This window comes from Macadamia integrifolia, unplaced genomic scaffold, assembly GCF_013358625.1.
Source record: "Macadamia integrifolia cultivar HAES 741 unplaced genomic scaffold, SCU_Mint_v3 scaffold_56A, whole genome shotgun sequence".
Lineage (NCBI taxonomy): Eukaryota > Viridiplantae > Streptophyta > Magnoliopsida > Proteales > Proteaceae > Macadamia > Macadamia integrifolia.
The window spans coordinates 87,478-111,233 of record NW_024870669.1 but is presented as its reverse complement, the minus strand read 5'-3'; the positions used below and the strand labels follow the sequence as shown (position 1 = coordinate 111,233).

Below are 23,756 nucleotides of genomic sequence, written 5' to 3'. Positions count from 1 at the left end.
AGGCTAACCTTCCCCATGGCAGCATCTAGAGGGGTCAAAATGGATCCCTTGTGGGGCCTGCATCAATCTCCTTTTTAAGGTAAATTTACGGATTAATTCTGGTAGATCTGATCGTTAGATTTTGATGATTTATATATTGATCGAAAGAATTTTTAATGTATAATTTTTTTATTTTTTATTTTTTTTAAATAATGTACCATCCATTGATGCAAAGATCCACCTTAAATTTGATCGGGAACATACTTAAGTCTATGTTTGAAGTTGGCGGGGCCACAAAATTAGGGTTTGATGAATGGATAACCAAACATTTGCATCAAATTTTATTACATGCTTTAAAATCATATAAATATGCTATCCACAAAGTTTTATATCCCATTTAGACAATATTTGTACACCCAAATGACTTAAAGAGCAAAATATTGTTACTGAAAAATCTCTGAGAATGTTTTTTGGTCTCACTCACTGCCAGCAACTGGTGAGATATTTTGGAGCGAAAAAATTCATTGTCTACACAAGGGAGTTTTCCTGCATCTGCTTCTTTGCAATTGGATGCTATGATTGCCAAGTTTTGTCATGGTTGTAGTAATGGGCCTAGATGATGGTCCCCTATGTCTTGGAAATCCTTATGTTTTAGTGTGTGGGTGAATTGGGGTTCCACTCTAGTTCTGACCATAATTTGGCCTTACTTGTGAAATTAGCCTCGATAGTACTTGCCTAACCTCAGGATTTATAGGTCTAAGTTATTAAGGCCAGATATTTCCCTAACTCCATCTTATTAGACCCTATAGTATTGGCTAAGAAAGGATCTCCCATCCTGGATGGATTTAGTTATGCATTCCTCTTCTTAAACAGTTTATTTGTTGTAAGGTAACCCTCACTCGCAAGCTTTCCATTTGGGATTATTAAACAAGGTTTGGGTCATGATTATATTTTTGCGTAAAGAGAAAAAATGGAGGTACTTGTGGCAGATCAAAATCTTCTATGGTGATCGGTGAGTGGCAGTGAGGATCTAACAGCTAAGAGAGTCCTATAATGCACCTCAGCCATTGGATCCACATTGCCACTCACCACCTCCTCACGGACGATTTTGTTCACTTGTCATAGTTGAAGGTCCATCCTCGTTTTAAAGATTTTTTTTTTTTGAGGAATGTTCTAATTGATTGTCTTGCCATTGGTGACAAATTAGTTAAGTTTTTGTTGATTGCTCCAATCTATTCTCTTTTTGTTTATATGATGAGTCACCTTAGCAATCTTTTTTTTTTCCAAAAATATTTGGATGGCTGGACCATTGGGATGACATGCGGAGTTTCTCCAGGAATTTTCAATTTGTAAGCTTTTTGAGTCATTAATTAAATTTTCATACTTGCTTACCTTGGATTTCATTGGATTTTAGCTATTTCCATTATAACTATGTATGCCTTTTGGATTTAATGAAATACATGTATTTTTAAGGGGTTCAACCTTCACCTTGTGGGCTTTTTTTTTTTTTTTGGGGGGGGGGGGGAGAACCCTTCTCTTTTCTTTATGTAACTATTTTTTTATGGTAAAATCCTTATGTATCTATAAATGAGTTGTAGATTATCCTTATTTTCTAACTCTTCTCTATCATCTCAAATTGGACCGTCTCTCACCAAATATCAGGCTCCATCCAATGGGGGATCACTCTATTCTTATATGTGATGGTTGTTTAATCCATCTAATTATTGTAATTACAACAATCATAGTCTTGTCCCAATTGATAGGTTTTTATAACTTTCACCTTTTATTGTGCATAGTCAACTCTTATATTTTTTCGAAAAAAAAAAAAAAAAAAAAAAACTTTGATATTGTCAATTGTTTGATGCAAGTCTCCAAGTTTGATATCTTTAGAGTTATTTATTAATGTTCTGTTATCTATTTGGTCACTTATGAAATGTCTTAAAGTTTATAATCTCTAGAAGGATATTGTAATATGGGTAGATACTAGATTATATAGTGTCTAGAAACAGCAGAAACGGCTTTTCACGTTTTTAGAAATAAAAACGGATTTTTTGGTGTTTGATAAACATGTTTCTCAAAACGTTTTTTCAAACATAATGCCACTAAAAAACCCAATAGTATCATCGGATGCCCAAAAAGAAGAGAGGGTTCGGTTGCCTCTTTTTAGGTTTAAATAGTTGAGAAATTTATCGGGCATAACAACCTTTTTCTTATCTTTAATTCGTTTTTAGAAACGCTGAAACAAGTTAAAGTTTTTTCTAGAATTGTAAATAGGCATAAATTTTGATTTATGTTTTTAGAAATGGGTGAAACAGAACAATTTTATCAAACGTTTTTTAGGCTGTTTCTCCATTTATGGGAATAAAAAAACTTAGAAACGGCAGAAAACAGAACGTTGTCAAACAATGCTTAAAAATAATGTTTTTGTGTCTAGAAACAGCAAAAATAACTTTTCACATTTCTAGAATCATAAACGGATTTTTTGGTATTTGATAAACTTATTTCTCGAAATTTTTTTACAAACATAATGCCATTAAAAAATCTAATAGTATCATCAGATGCCCAAAAGGGAGAGAGAGTTCAGTTGCCTATTTTTAGATTTAAATAGTTGAGAGATTTATCAGGCACAATAGCATTTTATTTCTTTTAATTTCTTTTATAAAAATGATGAAATAAGTCTGACTTGTTTCTTCAAAGTCGTTTTTATAATTGTAAATAAGCATAAATTTTGATTTATGTTCCTAGAAACGGGTGAAAAAGAATAACTTTATCAAACATTTTTTAGGTTGTTTCTCGTTTATGAGAACAAGAAAATGCAGAAACAACAGAAACAAAATATTATCAAACGATATGAATGAATAGATATGCCATCGATGTACCAATAGACATTGAACATCAATAATAAGGGCACATGATAAGTGTCATACTGCTACGGTGCTACCCCTTAAAAACAAGAATGGAAAGAAAAAACAAAAGATAAGTATCATACAGGATATAGGATATAGGGGTCATTTCGAAAGGGAAAACTCCAATTTTATTTTGTTTCCTTACCCCCAGAATTTTTTTATTGTAAATATTTCTATCCCTCTTCCCAACAATAAATACGTTCGAAAGTACTTTTTTCCTTATATTTGTTTCTTTGTTCGACTCACTCAGAAAATTGCAGTCTCTCAACGCGTGAGAGAGAGAGAGAGAGAGAGAGAGAGAGAGAGCGAGCCCTGATTTCTTGGGCTTATTTTCTTCCTCTAAACTTTTGATTTCGAAATCTCTCGTTGCCTATCACAACAATTCCTTGAGAGATCTCTCCCATCATAAGTAGAGGATCTGTGAAAATCTTTGTTTCTCTCATCTTCTTCCTTGCTGCCCTTTCTTCCTTTTGGGGAGTTTGGTTTGGTAGAAACTTGAAACTGTTTGATTATTCTTTTGATAAAATTGAATTAGGAAATAGAGTTGGATTAGGTCACAATTTCTGGGTTTTCTGCTCTTAGATTTCCTGTTCCTCTCCTCTTTTTGACATTTTTAAGCGGTTTGGTATCATTGGGAGAGGGGACTTTGGAAAATGCAGCAGAGATTGAAGCAGCAGCAACAAGCCATGATGCAACAAGCGTTGCTTCAGCAGCAGCAGCAGCTATACCACCCAGGCGTACTCGCTGCTGCTATGTCGCAGGTTTGGTCTTTTAGTTCTCTTTTATTTTCCTATTACGACCCTTTTCCCTGTAAATGAGTCTGTTTCTGTTTTTATTTTATTTTAATGGAATAAAAAAAAATATATCGTTGTGGGTTTGATGGGAATAGCTTCTTTTTCAGTACATCTGCAGTTTAAAGGGCTTGTTTTGAGAGGATTCGATTTATTCAATTTCCTTTTTCCCTATTTTTTTTTTTTTTTTTTTTAAGGGGTGGGGTAGGGTGGGGTTGGGTTATCTGCATCCTTTCCTTTTTAATGGTGATTATCTTGGTTGTTTGATTTTGAGAAAAACTCTTACTTTCGTAATGCATTTTTTGTTGGGAAGATTGTCTCTGGAAACTGATTATTTTTCCTGCTTTTCACAATGTCATTTTATTAGGGTTTTTTTTTTTTTTTTTTAACTAAAATGTATTGCTATATTTTTCACACATTGTGCTTGTCTGGCTCTGATTTACATGTCTATTTTAACCTATATGCGTTTGGAGAGTTCTTATTGCTTCAGGTTTTTAGCCCTTTGTTGATTATTCAGATTACTTTGCCCGACATGCTATTACACTTCGTGTAATTTTAAATGCTTACCGCAATAGGGAAAAGGACAGAACACCTTAGCTACCCCACACATGGAGCTGCAATGGCAGTGGGATATAGATGCTAATATTCTGTATGTTTTGCATGTTTGTTGGAACCTACACATCTGATGAATCCAAACTAGTATTCAAGTTATCTCCATGTTGGCTTTATGACCCTTAAATCAAATGACATTTTGTGTTTCTCATGTAAGATCTGGTCAAGGTTTCTTTATGAGACTATCTCATGTGGCTAAATGACAAGGGTGTCCAGTGTTACGTACTGCATGATATCAAATGCTCATCCATTACATGTTTGGTTTGGTGGAATGATTATTAATGGATCTAGCAGTGAAGGTCTTTGATTTGTCCCCTTTTGGTTTTAGATTGTTTCTCTTTTGGGTCAGATTTTTATTTCATATTTATCTTATCATAACATTTTAAATTGGTCTAGTATTTTCTGCTTCATATTGCATTAGGATTCATTTAACTTTTCTTTGAGCTACTGCAGCTCATTATTTCTCTTCTTTGCTAGCTTTAGGGCATGGGATCTTGGCTAGAATCTTTTATTATTCATAGGACCTACTTTTTGTTTTTTGGATATTTGTTTGGACTTTTTAGGGCATCCTCTTTAGGTTTATTAGGATTATTTTCTTTTGGTTTCTTCTTTTTTACTTTTACATTTTGCAGATGGATCCGGTTCCAAGTGGAAATCTGCCTCCTGGGTTTGATTCATCTTCATGCCGCAGTGTGTGAGTGCTATGTAACATTTTCTTCATTTAGGGAGAGGCTGTTCTTGGGTTTTTTTTTTCTTTTACCTTCTTTTTCTCTCTATGCTTTTGGGCTGTGGGTTTTGAACACATTGTTCTAAGAGATTGCTTGAGAGTATTTTTTACTGTCATTTCTTTCTAAGACTTCTTGTCCAAGAATGGGCTATTCTGCTTTCTAGTTTTTCTGTTTCATACCCATTTATTCTGTGGCTTCTTAAGCCATTGATTAATTAACATGCAGTCTGGGAGTGTTAAATAACATGGCGTATCTTTAATTTTCTCAGCTATGTGGTTGACATTCTTGGTGTTTTTTCTGTTGATTAGATCTGATAGTGTTTGCTTTTCAGGTATGTAGGAAATATCCATGTCAATGTCACCGAAAGCCTTCTTGCTGAGGTTTTCGGTAGTACTGGACCTCTTGAAGGATGCAAGCTCATTAGAAAAGAGAAGGTTCGATTCAGTAATTACTGAAGCCCATTGAGTTGCTGTTTTAGTTTGCTTATAATTTACTTCTATTTAATCTCATGAAATGTTGAAGCCATTCACTTAGCAGTTGCGTTGCTTAAATATTTTGATTAGTACTGGTAATTTTTAAGGGAAAAGACTCTCTAAACATGAGGCATAGGGAATGAACATATTTGATTTTTTCTCTCACCTTTAAAGGTGAAAAAAAAAATCCAATGTTATCCTATGCCTCATGTTCAGAGAACCCTTCCCCAATTTTTAGAACCATTAATTTAATTGGTAAATTACTGGATTGGCTGTCTCATTATTCTAGTTCTAGCTTGTTAGGTGCTCAAGTATTCTTAAACCCTAATAATTGTAAGACTTAATTGACTTCCTTCCATCAAGTAAACTTAGTATGTAAAGATTCTGCTAAACCCCGTATCTTTGAATTTGGTAGATGTAGACCAAGGTTTAAGATCTCGATTTCACCCTTAATCTCGCTAAACAAAAAAATTGAGATATGGCGAGATTTTGCTGAGATTTTGTATTTTTTTCCGGTCAACTCGGTGGTTGGTCTGAATGGCCATATGGTGTTTGTAGCCCCTAAAACTTGTCATTTGCCCTATTTTAGGCCTTCTAAACACAGTGCAAACATCAATTTTTAAAAATCAAACCCAAAATGGTACTCTGACTTCATACCTGATGCAGATTAATTACCAAAATAGGCTTGTTTTACTAGGAATAAGCCTAGAGTTGGGTTCTATACATGTTGGGCCTTTGATCCCATGTATTTTGAGTGTAATAGATTATTTTTATGGGTCTAAAAGGGGGCTCTAAGATTGAGTACGGGATTATTAGTTAGTTTCCATTTTCATTAGTTTCCTTTTTAGTTGGGCTTGATTTGAGTTAAAATTAGGAGTCAAGTTATTAATTGAGTCAAGTCATTAGTAGTTAGTTTCCTTTTTCAACTAGTTTCTAATTTCAGTTTTTGCTAACTATTGTATTAGGAGAATATTTGGTTTCCTTTTTGAGTAACCTTCTATTTTGTAATTCCCTCCCCCATTAACATTATAAATAAAGAAGAGGAGGTTCCTAAAAGCCTAGAATGATTTTGATAAAAAAATAATGGCTGTTGCTATTGTCTTCTTCATGAAGAGTTGTCTTGTGTTTGATCAAGGCTGAAGGAATTGGTGTTTGATCAAATCGACTCTTTGCGGCGTGAAGTCCAAGAGGTCTCTTCAACTATTCTTTCTTTCTTTTCAAAGTTAATAGCAAGGTTCTTCAAACTAGGTATGGGATTTGAACTGCTTTTGATTTTTGGTTCTGGAAATCTCAAGTTTCTGTCCTGCTACCCCTATATTGTTCTGAAGATCCAGCCTACCGATGGCCCTCCCCTTTTGATTGATTGTTGGGTTTATTAAGAGGGAGGTTTGACCTTAATTTGGGACCAATCAGACCATGGGTTTGTCTGATCTGAGGTGTTAAATACTTCTGGCCGACTGTGTTTCTGCCCAGATTTCAGATCTGGTTTGACTTACCTGTTTCTGTGGCATTTGTTCCTGATTGTGGCTTATTAAATAATCTATACCTTCTGCTGGTTAGTCCATTTGTTGGTGTAATCTCTGATTTTAGAAACTCCAGATTCTGGTTTGAAAATTCTGATTTACAAGGGCTGTTCGACTCTTAGTTCTGGACTGTTGTTTGCTGCTTAATTTTGGGTGATTATTGGTTGTTCTTTGGTTTAAAAGATCCTGAAGCTGAGACTTGGTTAGACCCCTATCTTAGCCTACATTAAGTGGTATCAGAGCATGACTGAGAACAACACCCCCATCCTAGCTTCTATTATGGAGTTTCTACAAAAATGAAAAACTGAATTGAAGGCTGAATTGGATGCCAGGTTGTTAAATGAAGAGACCTCACCACAACCGCCTACTAGCGATTCACGTACAACACCCGAAGTAGAAACCCCATTGAATGTAGTTGCTCAGTTGACTAACAGGAGAGTAAGCCCTAATCTGAGAGCACCACAAAGGGTTCCGGTAGCACAACCTACTTTTGAAGAGCATGTAAGAGGATATTTTGAGACTGAGTGTCCCGTGCAACAGAGGTATTCTGGAGATTCACAGTAGGTCAAGCTTGATCTGAAGGAGTTTGATGGGAGATATGACCCCCAATTGTTCTATGATTGGGTAGTCGCACTAGACGACTATTTTGACTATTATGAGTTACCTGAGGAACGAAAGATGAAACTAGCTCGTGCCAAACTAGTTGAGGTTGCCCGTGATTGGTGGAGAACCTATGAGTATGAACTGGAGGACCGTGGTAGAGAACCTACTACATGGGAAGAGATGAAACAAGAACTATCTGATAAGTACTTGCCACGTAATTTCAGAGCTCGTATACAAGACCAGCTAAACTCTCTTCGTCAGGGAAATATGACTGTGGTGGAGTATATGAATAAGTTTGATGCACTTTATTCTTGCAGAGGCATTAGGGAGAATGAGAGGCAATTACTTTCTCAGTTTCGACTGGGATTACGAGGTGAAATTAAGAGAGAAATTGGTGTTGCTGATGTGTATACAGTGAGAGATTGCTTTGACAAGCTCTCCGAGCAGAGGAACTTATGGCACAGCCAGGTAGAAGGTTTAGTTACCAAGCTGGGGAGGTCAAGAAAATTTTTTCAACCACTAAACCTAACACTTTAGCACCCCCAAGAACCACAACTCCTCTATGTGATGTGAAGATACCTCTATTCAAACCAAAAGAACTTGAAGTTAAGGTTCACATTGAAGAGATGGTTCTTGAAGCTTCAAAGACTGAAACCATGGAAGAAGACTCCAGTGAAGGATTCTACATTGAAGGGAGCATAATAGACAAGACTAAAGATGTGGAAGATGAGGTAGTGATTGAAAGAACTCCACAACAAGTCTTTGAGAGTCATGATGAAAAGGAAGCGTTTGTTCCAATCCTTGATGAGAAGGTTACCAACATTGACGACTCTATGCACACGACATTCACAGTTGGTATTGATTCAGAGGTTGAGCATATAGAGTTTGTTATGCCATCATGGTTCTTTGAAGAGAAAGCTCCACACCTTGAAGATTACCTTCCAAAAGTCTACAAGCAACCAGAATTTTGTTTGGGAATGGTTAAAGCTGCTACGCACATGTTGTTTCTCCCTTATCACTGCAAAATTCGAGGACGAATTTTTTCAAGCTGGGGAGAGTTGATGTAGATTAATTACTAAAATAGGCTTGTTTTACTAGGAATAAGCCTAGGGTTGGGTTCTATACATGTTGGGCCTTTGATCCCATGTATTTTGAGTGTAATAGATCATTTTTATGGGTCTAAAAGGGGGGCTCTAAGATTGAGTACGGCATTATTAGTTAGTTTCCATTTTCATTAGTTTCCTTTTTAGTTGGGCTTGATTTGAGTTAAAATTAGGAGTCAAGTTATTAATTGAGTCAAGTCATTAGTAGTTAGTTTCTTTTTTCAACTAGTTTTTAATTTTAGTTAGTTTCTAATTTCAGTTTTTGGTAACTATTGTATTAGGAGAATATTTGGTTTCCTTTTTGAGGAACCTTATATTTTGTAATTCTCTCCCCCATTAACATTATAAATAAAGAAGAGGAGGCTCCTAAAAGCCTAGAATGATTTTGATAAAAAAATAATGGCTGTTGCTATTGTCTTCTTCATGAAGAGTTGTCTTGTGTTTGATCAAGGCTGAAGGAATTGGTGTTTGATCCAATTGACTCTTTGTGACGTGAAGTCCAAGAGGTCTCTTCAACTATTCTTTCTTTCTTTTCAAAGTTAATTGCAAGCTTCTTCAAACTAGGTAAGGGATCTGAACTGCTTTTGATTTCTGGTTCTGGAAATCTCAAGTTTCTGTCCTGCTACCCCTATATTGTTCTGAAGATCCAGCCAACTGATGGCCCTCCTCTTTTGATTGATTGTTGGGTTTATTAAGAGGGAGGTTCGACCTTAATTTGGGACCAATCAGACCATGGGTTTGTCTGATGACTCTGATCTGAGGTGTTAAATACTTCTGGCCGATTGTGTTTCTGCCCAGATTTCAGATCTGGTTTGACTTACCTGTTCCTGTGGCATTTGTTTCTGATTGTGGCTTATTAAATACTCTATACCTGCTGCTGGTTAGTCCATTTGTTGGTGTAATCTCTGATTTCAGAAGCTCCAGATTCTGGTTTGAAATTTCTGATTTACAAGGGCTGTTCGACTCTTAGTTCTGGACTGTTGTTTGCTGCCTAATTTTGGGTGATTATTGGTTGTTATTTGGTTTAAAAGATCCTGAAGTTGAGACTTGGTTAGACCCCTATCCTAGCCTACATTAATACCTTATGTAAATAGTCTTCGGGCCCTTCACCCTAGGCTATTCCACAATAAAAACAAACAACTATTGACTATGTTTCTACGAAAAAACGGTTTTGAGAAGTTTTTACCTAAAATTGCTCTTGAGAAGAAAAGGATCTCTCAAGGTTGATAGATAAAACGATAATCTCCAATTTCCAAGTGTTGAAGTTGTTAATCTACACTGTAGAGGAGAAATTTGGCAAGAAATCCACCAAAAGTTCATTTTCTCTTCACATCAGGGCGTGATAGGTGAGGTTTGTCGAGTTATGTCTAGTTGGGTTTAGTTGTGGGTTGAAAATTCTGTATAAACCCCATGTGATTTGGTCTCGAGACGAGTCTAGACCGAGATATTCACTGAGATCTCGACCGAGATATTGCACTTTTTACATATCACCTCTCATCTTGTCTCGCCATTTACAAATAGCGAGATATCACTGAGTTCTTACACCATGTTTCTTTTTTTGCAGATCCCTAGATTAAACAAATATAATTTTGATGAAATTTCTGACCTTTGAAGGGATTGATTGCATATCATTTGACATTAACACATATTGTTGGTTAAATTGCATTTACGTATTTTTCTTTCAACCTTTGTGTCATAGAGGGCTCCAATTTTGGTGCTTTTCACCACTTCCAAAATTCAAATGTATCAAGAAAACTAGAGAGATCTGATTCAGAATATGATAATATATTAGCAAGATGTGGATTATCCTGGTTTCTTCTTAAACCTCAGGCTTGTGAAGTGATCAATTGAATAAAAATTAATGTTTCAAGATCTAGGCAATGAGGAAGGGATATGATTGGTATGGTTAGGTCAATCATCATTCATCATGTTCGGTTTAAAGCTTGGGTTTTTCATATGGGACTGAATTATGAGCTAGTCTACTGTGTCGTAGCAGCGATTAAGATGCACATTAAACTGCAAATGTTAGGGGAGGAAGTGGATTGCAGGTATAGTTCCAACACTCAAAAGAGGGGGAACCCAGACATTTCCTTGCTAAAAGAAAAGGATTAAGGTCTATTGGTCCTTCTCCCCATTTCTCTTCATGGTTGTTGATGTGTTTTGTAGCTGCTATGATAGAGCCAGCTTGCTGGAGTTGGGAAGTTGATCAAGGTTGGACTGGTACTGCAGGTGTCACACTTCTAATGAACTGATGATACTTCTTGTTCAGTGAGGGTAGAGAGACCTAGTTACTAATCTTAGGGACACCCTACGATGTTTTTAGAGAATCATTTGGTTGAAGATAAACTTGGCATCACTGGAATGTGCAACCACTGCAAGGTCTGATGATACAACTTGCCCCCACTACAGCATGCAATCCGGCATCTCAGCCTCTCGGGCGAAGAGGCTGCCGAGGGTTTTGGGATGGGAAGTAAGGTCTGGATCATGCCATCCGGCTGCTGCTGCAACATGTAATCTGGCGTCATCACTAACTCTGCTCCTCTTCTTCCTCTCAGTCTCTGTTTTTATTTTCAATTGTGATTTTTTCTTTTATCTTTCAATCAAAGGACAACAGCTCCTGAAACAGCAACACTCACTAACATTAATGGCTTAAGTGGGTTTGCTCCAATTTTTAAGATGAACAAGAGATTGATTAATGAATTAGACGTCTTTAACCAAAAAAAAAAAAAAAAAAAGGAATGAGAAAAAAAGGAAAAAAAGAAGAAGAAATTATGTGATTGTGGTGGTGAATTAATTGTGGGTTTGCAGATGATGCTTGATGCAGAACTATGCCCTCATTGGAAGAAGCTTGAGTTCTCCGACTCTTGCATTAGTCGTTGGGAATGCTCGTTTAACACCTGTTTAGAGTTAAACAAATTCGTAGCCTAGCTAAAGCCTGGTTAAGGCCCATTTATGGCAGCCCAATTATTACTCGAGATCGATTGGCCCGATTATAAACAATACTATGCCCACTAAAGCTAAGCCCGTTTAGCTAAATAGGCATTCACGGTGCATGGCTTGAAAGTGGTCAAGCCTGGTAAGCCCGGCCGGTTGACGCCCCTAATGGTTGGATTTATTTGGAAGAAATGCATAAATTGTGGTTTTTTTTTTTAAAACCAATATGAGAGCTATTGTTTTATAGATTATAGAATGGAATACTGTTGGGCTGCGACCCTTCCAATAGGTGGTTATGTGTTGTGATAGAATTGTTGAGCTCAAAGTGAGGCGAATGCGATATGCTAAGGACATGGTCTGGTTTTGGGAGACAAGCTTTCTGCTCACTTTTCCATTGTGTTTGGGTATGTGGGCTGGGGGTGAGTCGAGAGCGTGATGTTAAGGAATGTGGTTTCTCCTCAATAGGACCCCGTTATTGGATCTGAGAGCCAAGAGCCTGAGTCCCATAACAGTGATTGTGTTATGATTTGCTATGTGATATGGATCTTTAGTAGTGCTACACTATGGACCTTACTGGAACAAATTAATTGGAACTTGATTTATGGATATTTGAACTCATGTTATGTTTTGATGGAACTTTTTTTAATTTCAGATAATTATGATATATATATATATTTTAAATTTTAAAATGCTTATGTTTTCATATATATGGTATAGTAATGTGGCACTCAAGATATCTCTAGTGTATCGAACCTGCCTGGGAGATCGTTGAGTGTCCCCACCAAGAAACAATTTAGTACCAGGGGGTTTGGGAGATCTGTGAGGGTGTGCATACTTTAGTCCCACATCGTATAAGGGGAGGTTGCTGGGCTAGTTGATATCTTCTAGCCTCCTTAAAATGGCACAACATGTTTTAAAGCATTGAGGCCTATGGACCTAGAGGATAATATTGTGTCAAGGTTAATGGGGCCGGGGTATTACAAGTGGTATTAGAGCAGACCTTGACAGCGTGCTAGGATACAATGGGGAGGTTGTGGCCAAATGGTGGGAGGATGTGACACCTAAGATACGGCAAGTGTACCGGATCCGCTTAGGAGATTGTTGAGGGGTCCCCACTAAGAGATGGCTTAGTGTCAGGGGGTTTGGGAGATCGGTTAGGGTGTGCAAACTTTTGTCCCACATTGCCTAGGGGAAGGTTGCTGAGTTAGTTGATAACCTCTAGTCTCATTAACATGGCACAATGCATTATAAAGCCTCGAGGCCCATGGGCTAAAGAGGACAATATTGTGTCAAGGTTAATGGGGCCGGACGTCGCAAAAATAGCCCAGAATTTCTTGCTTTTTGGAAATGGAACTATGTCCGCCTTGTTGGGAGAATCACTTAATTAAAGGCTCCTTACTTGATCTCACCTTGTATCTCTTCTCAAATTTCGTTTGCAAAGAAAGTGGCCGCAGACAATGAAAAGATCTTGCTAAACTTCCTAATTGGACTTGGTGACGGGAAAATCTCATCAGCTTGGAAATGGTTTGTTATTGTACATAGCTGTGGGGGAGGGGACTTGTGATATGCAACATTTTTCTAATGAACATGTGTACCCTCAAAATAGTTGTGTAGACTTTTGAGTGACTGATCTTTTTGGTATTCCGCTTTGATCAAATGTGGGTTGCAGGGTGATGGTTTGGATACAGTGCTAAGGGAATTGGAAATTTGGAAGAACTTTAAGAGAATTCTTCTGGAGTGTTATGTGACTAGCATATCCCTTGAAAGCTTAAGGGAAAATTTTAGAGGATTGTTGTAGTTCCAACCATGATATATGGGGCGGAATGTTGGGAAGTTAAGAGGTGACATTTAGAGAAGTTAAGTGTAGCTGAGATGAGGATGTTAAATGGAAGTACGACAAAACTATGAAGGATAAAGTAAGGAATGAACATATTAGAGCTGATTTGAGAGTTGTCCCGATCAACAATTAGCTTCATGAAATTCGTTTGAGGTGGTATGGCCATGTCTGGAGGAGGCCTGAGGACGCCTTAGTAAGGAGGAGTGATCTTATACAGTTGGAAGGGAGCTAAAAGAGCTATGGGCAGACCTAAAATGATCATAGAAGAAGTGATGAAGAACTCAGCCTAGGTTTTGTCCCAATTATGACTTTTGATAGAGCCTATTGGAGGGCTAGGATCCACGTAACCGACCTCACTTAGCTCAGACCTCTTGACTTCTTGGGCTGTTGCCTCTTTCTTCTGACTCTCATTTTTTCATATTCTTTTATTATTTTTTTATTGGATCCATGTAGCCAACCCCATTAAGTTGGTATAAGGCTGAGTTTGTTAGTGATGATGGTGTTGTTTTAAGAGTTTTTCCAATACCTCAATCTTGGGTCAGTGTTGGTGGTGGGATACAAATCATACAATTAGGATTTTGATAACCTTTGGTGAGGTAGGTTTGTTTGGTGAGAGGCTTCCTTGATTTTTTTACCTTTCTAATTGTATATGGTCAATTGCTTCATGTGTTGAGGTAACCCCATTTCATGTGGTCTGGAACCTTTATTTTAAAGAATAGTTTTAGAGGGATTTGTTATAGAATATTAGGCTATTGTAAGTCTTGGAGTATTGCCTTCATTTTTATCGAGCATAAGGATGTGAAGATGTGCACCAACACTGTTTGCGCTCTCAAAATTTGTGAATGGTGGGGAGAACAGGGAAAAATATAATGTAAACTCTTTCTTCTTAAGTAGAATTTTGTATGTCTATATGCGTAGACTGCTGCATCTATAGTTTTGTCTTGTACATTAATAAAATCTTTTGCTCTCTGTGTATGAATTTGTGAGACCCTACTATAATTTCCTTTCTGATTAAGAGGCTAAGATTAGTGAGAGATATTAGAAGTGTGTGCCATGCATATGTTTTATCATTGAGGAGCTCCCCTCTGTACAAATGGCCATTTAAGATTAGAAAATAAAAGAAGAATGAACGAAGGAACAGTTGCAAGGCTCCACAGCTAACTAAGGTAAACTATAATCTATTCCGTTCCAAAAATCTATCCTTTGTTTGTTACAACCATGCATTTAAAGAAAATAACAAGAGACTCCTAACTGGACTTTAAAACTGAAACAAACTCTAAAACTGACTTTGAAACCAACTGCTACCAATGTTATTCATAGCTAATTCTAATATAGAAGTAATAAATTGCAAATTACAAAAATAACCCAGAAACTCTAAATATCTCTACGTGTAACTGCATCAACTTGTCTTTATGCACTTCAGTTTGCTTTTATTTATTTATATTTTTGTGTCTTTAGTACATTTGGTGAGTTTTTTTTTTGTTTTTATTAGTGGACTGTTTTATTTAAGCAAAAAATAGTTAGTATGACGATTGCAATCATAAGTGCTCATCTTGTGCATGTTGTCTATGAATTGCAAAGTTCCACCTTGCGTTTATCTTCTTTTGACTCTTGGATTGTTCCATCTTTTTTTCTTTTGCAGTCATCTTTTGGCTTTGTAGACTACCATGATCGTAGGTCTGCAGCTCTTGCAATAATGACGTTGCATGGACGCCAACTGTAAGATTATCTCTCTATTGTATTAGCTTCCTTCCCTAGGGCCCTGTTTTGGGCTTTTTAAAAATTGATATTGCTTTTTGTGGGGGTAATTTCCGCATTGGTGCTATTATCCATCTATTTAAGTTGCTAGGGGCCCTATTTGGATATTCTAGAAATTGTGTAGTTTCATTTGAAGGATCTGGTGCCAAATTCTATTGTGAAAAGATAGTTCAGGGACAATGGCCTTTGTGCATTCGGTGCTCTTTCCTAGTGTGCATTACAAGTTGGCTTAATTTGCATCTTACTGCTGCAGTTATGAGACTACATAGTTTCAATTTTTTTGTTCAAAAGAAAGTACCAATTGCTGGTGGTACAACCAGGGTTTTTTATATTTATTTTCATGTGGTGGTTTAGTTATGGGCTTAAATTGAGTTTTGATAATTTCATTTGCAGTTATGGTCAGGCAATTAAGGTAAACTGGGCATACGCCAGTGGGCAGAGAGAGGATACTTCAGGTGTTTTTTTCCCCTATTGTTTCATTGCTTATACACTGCCCCCCTTTCACCCCTTCTGCCTTATTTAACTGGCCTTTAATTTTTTCTTCATGGTCATCAGCGCACTTCAATGTTTTCGTGGGTGATCTGAGTCCAGAGGTTACTGATGCAACTTTATTTGCCTGCTTTTCCGTGTATCCCAGTTGTTCGTAAGTTCCTTTATGTTTGTGTGTATTATCATTCATTAGGCATTTTTTTATTTATTTTCCAAATGCGGGGCAGTGTTACTTCATAAGTTTCTCTTTTTTGGAGCAAGGTACTTTGGATCTACTTTTTTGTTAGGGGAATATGTAGTGCGAATGGTTACTAATCAATTTACTGTGCAGAGATGCAAGGGTTATGTGGGATCATAAGACTGCACGTTCTAGAGGATTTGGCTTTGTTTCCTTCCGTAATCAGCAGGTGATATTCTTATCTTTGTCAATTTTGCATATGTGAAGCCTCAGGTTCCAATTTCACCATGAGGGTTTTTTTTTATATTTTTTTTGGGGCTGAAGTCAGAAAATTCTAGTCAAACTTTGGGTAGGTCTACATATTTTGCTATGAAACATTAGGGGATGGTTATATACATTTCGCAAAATATTTAGGTTTTCGACAGATGTTGAAACGAAATGGTACACGATAATACATGGAAATGTCCAATTTTCGGTCGAAATTTCGGTTTGATATTTCGTTCTGTTGATTCTCGGTTGAAACGCTACTATGCTTTAACATTACAAGCATAGTTTCAAACTAAGTGGGTCGAAATTTCACCATTTCATTTGTTTCATCAATTTCGACAGAGAAGAGGTAGAAACCTCATTTTTTTTGCTAAATCGACGTTGTACAACATACTAGTGGTTTTGGTCATGCACAGAATTCGATGTGGTACTAGGACTCTAGGATGGGCATATGGGTAGACTTGATTACCATATTTTTTTATTCTTTGTGAGGAAACCATGTATGATGTATGATTTATGAAATGGTTTACAATTTTATGTTTGTTCGTTCCTAATGCATATTTAAGTTGTTTTAACGGAATTATATGTGTTCTAGTACTAAACGTTGTGTGGAATAGGCCCTATTAGAGAGTGTATACAGTGGTGTACAACGTATACTACCAAACTAGGCTCCAAAGTAAAACTACAATTCTTTGGGTAGGTAGGGAGGGGAAGTAGATAACAGCTAGGAGGCTCAAACTCGAGAGCTAGTGAGCATGGGATTTTTGCGCACCATAGCTCACCAACGGCGCTAGGCAGTTGTTAAATTTTGGAAAACCATCACCAAAACTTGCAGCCAAAATTGTTCATGTTTTGACCAAAATTTCGGTATTGGTTGAAATATTTTGGTGAAATCTTGAACTAAGAGAGGATGTCAGTTTTGACTAAGAGAGGAATAGAGAAATGCAACACATAAGTGTTAAAAACACATCATAACCTGGATACATGATTACATTGTTATCAATTACCATCTGTTTTGGATTAGATCCCTTCAATTATTTTTTGGTCCAAAGCAATACATTTAATGATTTAATCATAAATAACAGACTGTCAATTAATGTCAATGAAAATTTAAGTGGATCATTATATGAATGAAACGACGTAATAATTAATTATTAATATTATAACGTATTGTGCTGTTTGTTTTTGGTAGAACGTACTGTGCTGTTTAATTATCCCCAAAAAAGTACTGTTTAATTATTTTTCTTTATAGTTGCATTACATATTACATATTTCATATAATTTCTTGTTTATTTGTGAAAAAGTAGACATTGTCCTCAAAATTGTATTTATTCTTTGCATCTTAATTTTTTTATAAAGAAAAAAAGGGGGTAAAAAATTGGAGACCTAAGTCAGGTTGTATGTCAGCCTATTATTAACTTGAGAGTATTGATAGAGTTTCTAAATCTAAATTTTAGGAATAATGGGTTTTCCCCAAATCTTCTTTTGATCAACTCATCCATTTTTCGTGTAGTTCTTCATGCATTTAATTTGAAATTGTAGATAAAATATGAAAGAAAATGGATCTTTCAGGAGTTACCTATTGTGGTGGGTGAAACTTTTAAAATCCCTTCTCATCTCATTGAAAATCATGTTGGTAATGATGTCAAAGAATGAAGTGAGCTGGAGAAATCAGATTTTCACCCCCTTTTTTTTTTTTTTTTGAAAGAAATTTGTACTAACAAATAGTTGGCCCAGCCAAGGGCCATTAGCATTTATTTCATCATCTCGACGCTGGAAAATAGTAAAAGTTCTGCTGAACAACATGAAATATTAATGCCTTTGTTTTGGGGCTGTTTTGCAGGATGCACAAATTGCTATAAATGAAATGACTGGTGAGCCATACATCAATTCACAAATTTAGTTTATGTAATTCTTCTATGAGTTTTAAGGGTGCATAGAAAAATGCTACATGATGTGTTGCTCAGGTTCAAACCTCTTCCCCCATCTCCGCAGGTAAATGGCTAGGGAATAGGCAAATAAGATGCAATTGGGCAACTAAAGGAGCTGGCCTCCCTGAAGAGAAGCAGAATAATGAGAACCAAAATGCAGTTGTTCTAACAAATGGATCTTCAGGTATGTCTATTCACTTTTATTCTGCTAAGAATAGCACCACAAGTGCTGCATAAACATTGTTGTGGTATTGAGTGCTTGATCTTGCAATAATATTAGTTCTTGCAAGGTGATGCATCGTTCTAAATGCAGCTGTGTAAAGCACTTTAAAGCAATGATTGCATCTAAGAACACTTGTTTGGATGAATATATGTCGGGGAGGCCTAATGAGTGGTATTTTGGTTTGAGTCCCAAATGCTTTGTCAGACGTCTACGGTTCCTTGCAACATTGCAATTGCCTTGACTGGGGTTAAGAGGAAACCCATGCTATATGTGTCTAGGTTAGGAGTTAAGCGTGAGGAGATGATAACAATCATTGAATGCCTTGGAGAGGATTTTGTATCTATTCTGTCAGGTTAAGTTGTCTGATTTTGCAAGTCAGGAGGTGCATCTGCTCTGTCAGGTTAAGGTGTCTGATTTTGCTAGGCAGGAGGTTCATTTCCAATACGTTCCATGCATCTCATCCCCTTGTTGCCACAGAAAATTGTTTTGACCATTCAGCCTTCTCTTAGAGAACATGGAACTGTTGTAGGAGATTTTATGCAATGACTTTTGACATGATTCAAAGAGGAAGCTATTTATTGTCTCATATTTGTTAGATTTGTTATTTAGATGGAGAATCAGTCGACACCTCCAGGTTATAAACAGTTACGAATTTTTAAATGTGAAGTAGAAAAAGCATAGTAGACTTAGATTGAAGACATTCTTAGTTACTAGATGGAGTTAACATAGCCATGAAGTGAGACTAGCCTGCAAGTTACATGGGCTGACTGATTATTTTGTCTATTAATTGTAGATGGTGGTATGGAGAACACCAATGAGGAGGCACCAGAAAACAATCCATCATACACTACTGTCTATGTTGGCAACCTTGCTCATGAGGTATGTAAAGTAAAAAAGAAAGCAGAGGAAAGCATGTCTAATGTTATGTGGTACTTGTATCTTTAGCATAACGTTTCTATTTTCACAACTGAATTTTTTAGCTTTTCTTTTCTATTCTTTTGCTAAAGAATAACTGCATCCATTCCCAGGTAACTCAAACTGAACTTCATCGTCAGTTTCATGCTCTTGGAGCTGGGGTTATTGAGGAAGTACGAGTCCAAAGGGATAAAGGGTTTGGATTTGTAAGGTACCATACACATGAGGAAGCAGCTTTGGCCATTCAGATGGCCAATGGGAAGATAGTTTGTGGAAAGTCCATGAAGGTACCCAAGCCTCTATTTAAGGATGTTTTCCATTATTGTATCTTTTTTTTGGGGGATACAGGAAAGTTATATTATATTTAGGGCCTGTTTGATAACGTTTCTGCCGTTTCTGTTTCAAGAAACGGCAGAAACGGAAATTGCCGTTTCTGGAAACAGAAACGGAAAAGAAGGTGTTTGATAATTGATTTGAATAAAACTCTTGTTCAACATTTTGGCTTTTCTCCATTCCAACTTGCACACCATTCTCTCTCTCTCTCTCTCTGGGCACTGAAAGTAGCAGCTTGCCCAGAAATTCACCCCCTTCCTTTCTCGAAACCCTAAGCAGCTAAGCTAACAAGCTCAGTATACTGGTTTGGAAACATCTCTCGAGAACCCTAAATACTAGTTGATAGAGATCAGATCTACATGCATTTTATGCATTTGTTATCCAGTGAAGTAGCTTTTAAATGGCGAGCTCTGAGCCAACAAAACGACCGAGGCCGGGACCATGGCCGTTGGCACCCGAGGCCACTGCAATGCCGTCGTCATGGGCCAAGAGGATTGGATTCAGAGCGAGGTTCTCTGGTGAGACGAATGCGAGTGATTCTAGTCAGATTATTCCAGTTCCAAAATCTAAGGAGGCGGAGCCACAAGTGGATCTCGAATCCGGTCGAGCTCGGGCGCCTCTAGCTGCAAATGGTGAGCATGAGAGTGAGGAAATGCCAGTGTCGACTGATAGAGATCAATTGGTTAAGAAGAGGAGGGAGACGGAGGGAACTGCAATGAGTGCCGCAGCGCCCAGTACCAATGGCCAGGCTCGGTCTGAACCTCTGCCTTCGCCTCCAAAACCCAGCCGAGAAGAAGAGGTCGTTGGTGTCTTGACTCAATCCATTGACGACGAAGGGTTTGCGGGACATCACTCGCATACGACGAAGGGTTTGCGGGATTTCACGATTTTTGAGCACCAAAGCTGTTCCCAGAAATGGCGATACAAGTCATACTTGTTTCGTCATGTCCGTTTCTAGGAACAGAAATCACCACAAATTTTGATTTCTATTTATGAAAACAGGAGAAACGGAACGAGTTTGTCTAATGCTTTTTGTTCCGTTTTTGTCGTTTCTTGACACAGAAGTGGCAGCAACGTGTTTCTTGAAACGTTATCAAACGGGCCCTTAACTACAACCTATTAACCCCTTCCCCCAACCCCCCATTTGGTGAAACAAGAGTTCAATCCCATGACCTCTGGGGACCCCTGCTTCCCACTGGCAGGGGTACCACCGAGGTAACTTGTATTCTATAGTTTTTTATTGTTGCTATCAGGATAAATAAAGTGGTGGTGGGGAAATGTTTATATTGTTGCTTTCTAGAAGATGATACTCATTTTAAACTAATGACCCCAATCATCCAACCTTACTGCGTTCATATACGCAGATGGAAACACATGGGGTTGATTACAATTATCTGATGAGCTTCACCTTATTTGTTATCTAGTCATCACTCATGTAGCATCCTGGATATGGCATGGAAGAGTTTGATTCTGGATTGGATACAAATCTTGCACAAAAAAGGCTTGGAGAATCCATATTTGTCCTTTGTTCCTAGATGGATCAGAAAGGTTTGGAGTTTGATGGGACTGGTCTTATGGTACACTTTGACCTTTACGTTGGATCAACCATGGCATGTTTCATGTCCCACCGGCTTCAAATGAAGATCGTAGACTCAGCTGGTGCTATACCTCTTTTTTTTCTTTCTATTAGATATGTTACTGGAAAAAATTCCTTAACCGACCTTTCTTTGATATTTGAAATCTGAAGCCAGTTGAAATAGATGTGGATCCATATCAGATCTGGTCTTGAATCAGATGCATCCCATTACATGTATTCCCAGATGCATTTTTACGCAATATTAAGAAAATAAAAAAAAAATGTTTGTGAATGCAGTGCTCATGGGGTAGCAAGCCGACTCCTCCAGGGACCGCGTCAAACCCACTGCCACCTCCAGTACCTCCCTTCCAGATCCTCACGACTCCTGGAATGAACCAGGGCTACTCACCAGCAGAGTTGTTGGCTTATCAGCGTCAGCTTGCTTTGAGCCAGGTTGCTGGGTCTGGTATGTCAGGGCAGGCTCTTGTGCAGATGGCTGGGCAGCATGGTCTTGCTGCAACTCAAGCTTCGATGGGTCTGAGCTCAGGTGGATCACAGGGTATGTATGATGGTTACCCAAACAACTCGTCAGGTCAGCAGCTCATGTATTACCACTGACATCATGAGGAGGCAGGCATGAGTGTTCACGCCTTCTCGGTGCTTTTGAACTTGCTATCTTTGCCAGAATTTTCTTCATTTTGTTTTCAACTTTTATGTATGTTTTAAAAATATCTACATGCGTTTGTATCTCTTGGACCTAGAGTTAACCATGTAAAGGCTGGGTGCTGTAATATTTACTCTCAGGTCTGACAACTGCTGTTTCATGGTTGTTTTTCTTCACTTTCTTGGATGTTTTTTTTTTTTTTTGTTGACCATGTAAAGGTTGGGTGTTTTGCTTATGAGGATGGTTTTCCTTTGGTCACCGTTGAGGGAGAATACCGTGACAGAGGAGATTGGATGGTCTCCATAGGGTATCGGAGAACAATGCAGGGGTATCTCGACCTTTTACAATAGGGGTAGACATTTATGACCATTGATGGCTGTACTTTTTCTGCATCTGCTGTGTAGGAAAACTTTTCCCTTTTCTTATTGCTTCTATGATAGTTTTGTTTTCGTTTCATTTTGTTCATTTCAACTAATGCCAGGAATCTTGAACGTGTGTTCTTGTCATGCTGAGTCATGGCACCAACCCACCCACCCATGTAGAGAGATTGAGCATCCAATCCACCCACCAACACCCTACACTTATCATACGTTTGGAAATAGTAATTATAAAGTGTTTAGGTGCTCTATTTGGAATGTTAAGGGAATATTACAAAATTTTTGGTATTGTTTGTTGGTACTTGAAGTTTGATCAAATGATTACTTCTTAAACTTCAAACGATTACTTCCTTTGGATTTGTGGAGAATCGTGTAGATTAATGTAGCTATATTAAAACTTAGAGAAGTAGTTTCATTATTCTCTTGGTGAGCAGTGACACCGGTTATATAAAAGACTAGATTTTCTGATTCAATAATTGTGGATATAGGCATAAAGATTCACTAGGACTAGTTCTATAGGAATTTTCTTAAGGGGCCGTTTGGTTGCAGGGAAGGGAAGTGAAATTTTTATATTTTAAAAAGAAATTTACAGGGAAGGGAAGTGAAATTTTTATATTTTAAAAAGAAATATTTATAATCATTATCCTATGTGATTGTATAGACTACTTAATTGTTTTAACTTATTTAGTAATGATATATTTTATATGTCATTTTTATTTTACATATTATAGCGAAGGGTTTTGGATGCAAAGTAAAGTAAAATTTTATAATTTCAAAGTAAAGTAAAATTTTATAATCAAATATGAAATGATTTGAAGTTAATGTTAAAGTCACATGGGTAATAATTACATATATTTCGTTTTTAAGTATGAAAATTTCACTTCCTATCCCTTTAATTCTTTTTACAACCAAACATAGCTTAAGGATTTATATCCATAAAATCTTCGAATGATTTAGATGGTGCAACATCTATAATTTAATGTGACTGAACTTTGTTTGGAACAATGTTCGGTGGGTGATTTGGAAATAATAAGAAGTATAGAGTGTACCATGTACAAGCAGATTATTATGTGCTAAGGTCCATTCATCTGATATTGCCATGCATTGGGAGTATTTGAATATTTAAAAAAATAAAAGTAAAAAATCCATGAATCCATATTGGAGAACGACGAGAAACGTTATGAGATTTCAGAAGGGCACCAAAAATCCCATGCTCATATGTGGACTTGTTGATTATTTTGACTTGGTTAGCCACTCACAATTTTCATGACAGAGTGGATTTAAGAAATTACTAAAGACATGTACTTGGTGCATGAGACGCCCACATGTGCAAGGTGTAAGAAATTTTTGAGAAACTGGGACGCTGTTGCTGTTCTGCAACCTCCACTTTAGATTAATATAATTTCTTGTAGAAATGGAAAAAAAAAATGATATAAGTGCACTTCAGGTGGAAGGGGTTCTGAAAACCCATCGCATTATCAAAATAGGAGAGAGAAACAGGGGGTTTTGCTTTCTCTCTCCTATTTTGTGTCTTGTTGGTCCATCTGGTTGGAGAG

The 23,756-nt window shown here is 37.3% G+C and overlaps 1 protein-coding gene across 1 annotated transcript; it reads left to right on the top strand.

Moving 5' to 3' along the window:
• The first annotated feature begins 3,119 nt into the window (after window positions 1-3,119).
• On the top strand, window positions 3,120-22,279 carry LOC122071687 (RNA-binding protein 208-like). Its single transcript, XM_042636077.1, has 12 exons — window positions 3,120-3,646; window positions 4,921-4,982; window positions 5,348-5,450; window positions 15,132-15,208; window positions 15,641-15,702; window positions 15,803-15,890; window positions 16,068-16,143; window positions 18,025-18,055; window positions 18,177-18,296; window positions 19,129-19,214; window positions 19,364-19,537; window positions 21,457-22,279. Exons 1-12 carry the CDS (start codon window positions 3,539-3,541, stop codon window positions 21,775-21,777), a joined length of 1,308 nt encoding a protein of 435 aa, XP_042492011.1. The 5' UTR covers window positions 3,120-3,538; the 3' UTR covers window positions 21,778-22,279.
• Window positions 22,280-23,756: the final 1,477 nt, after the last annotated feature.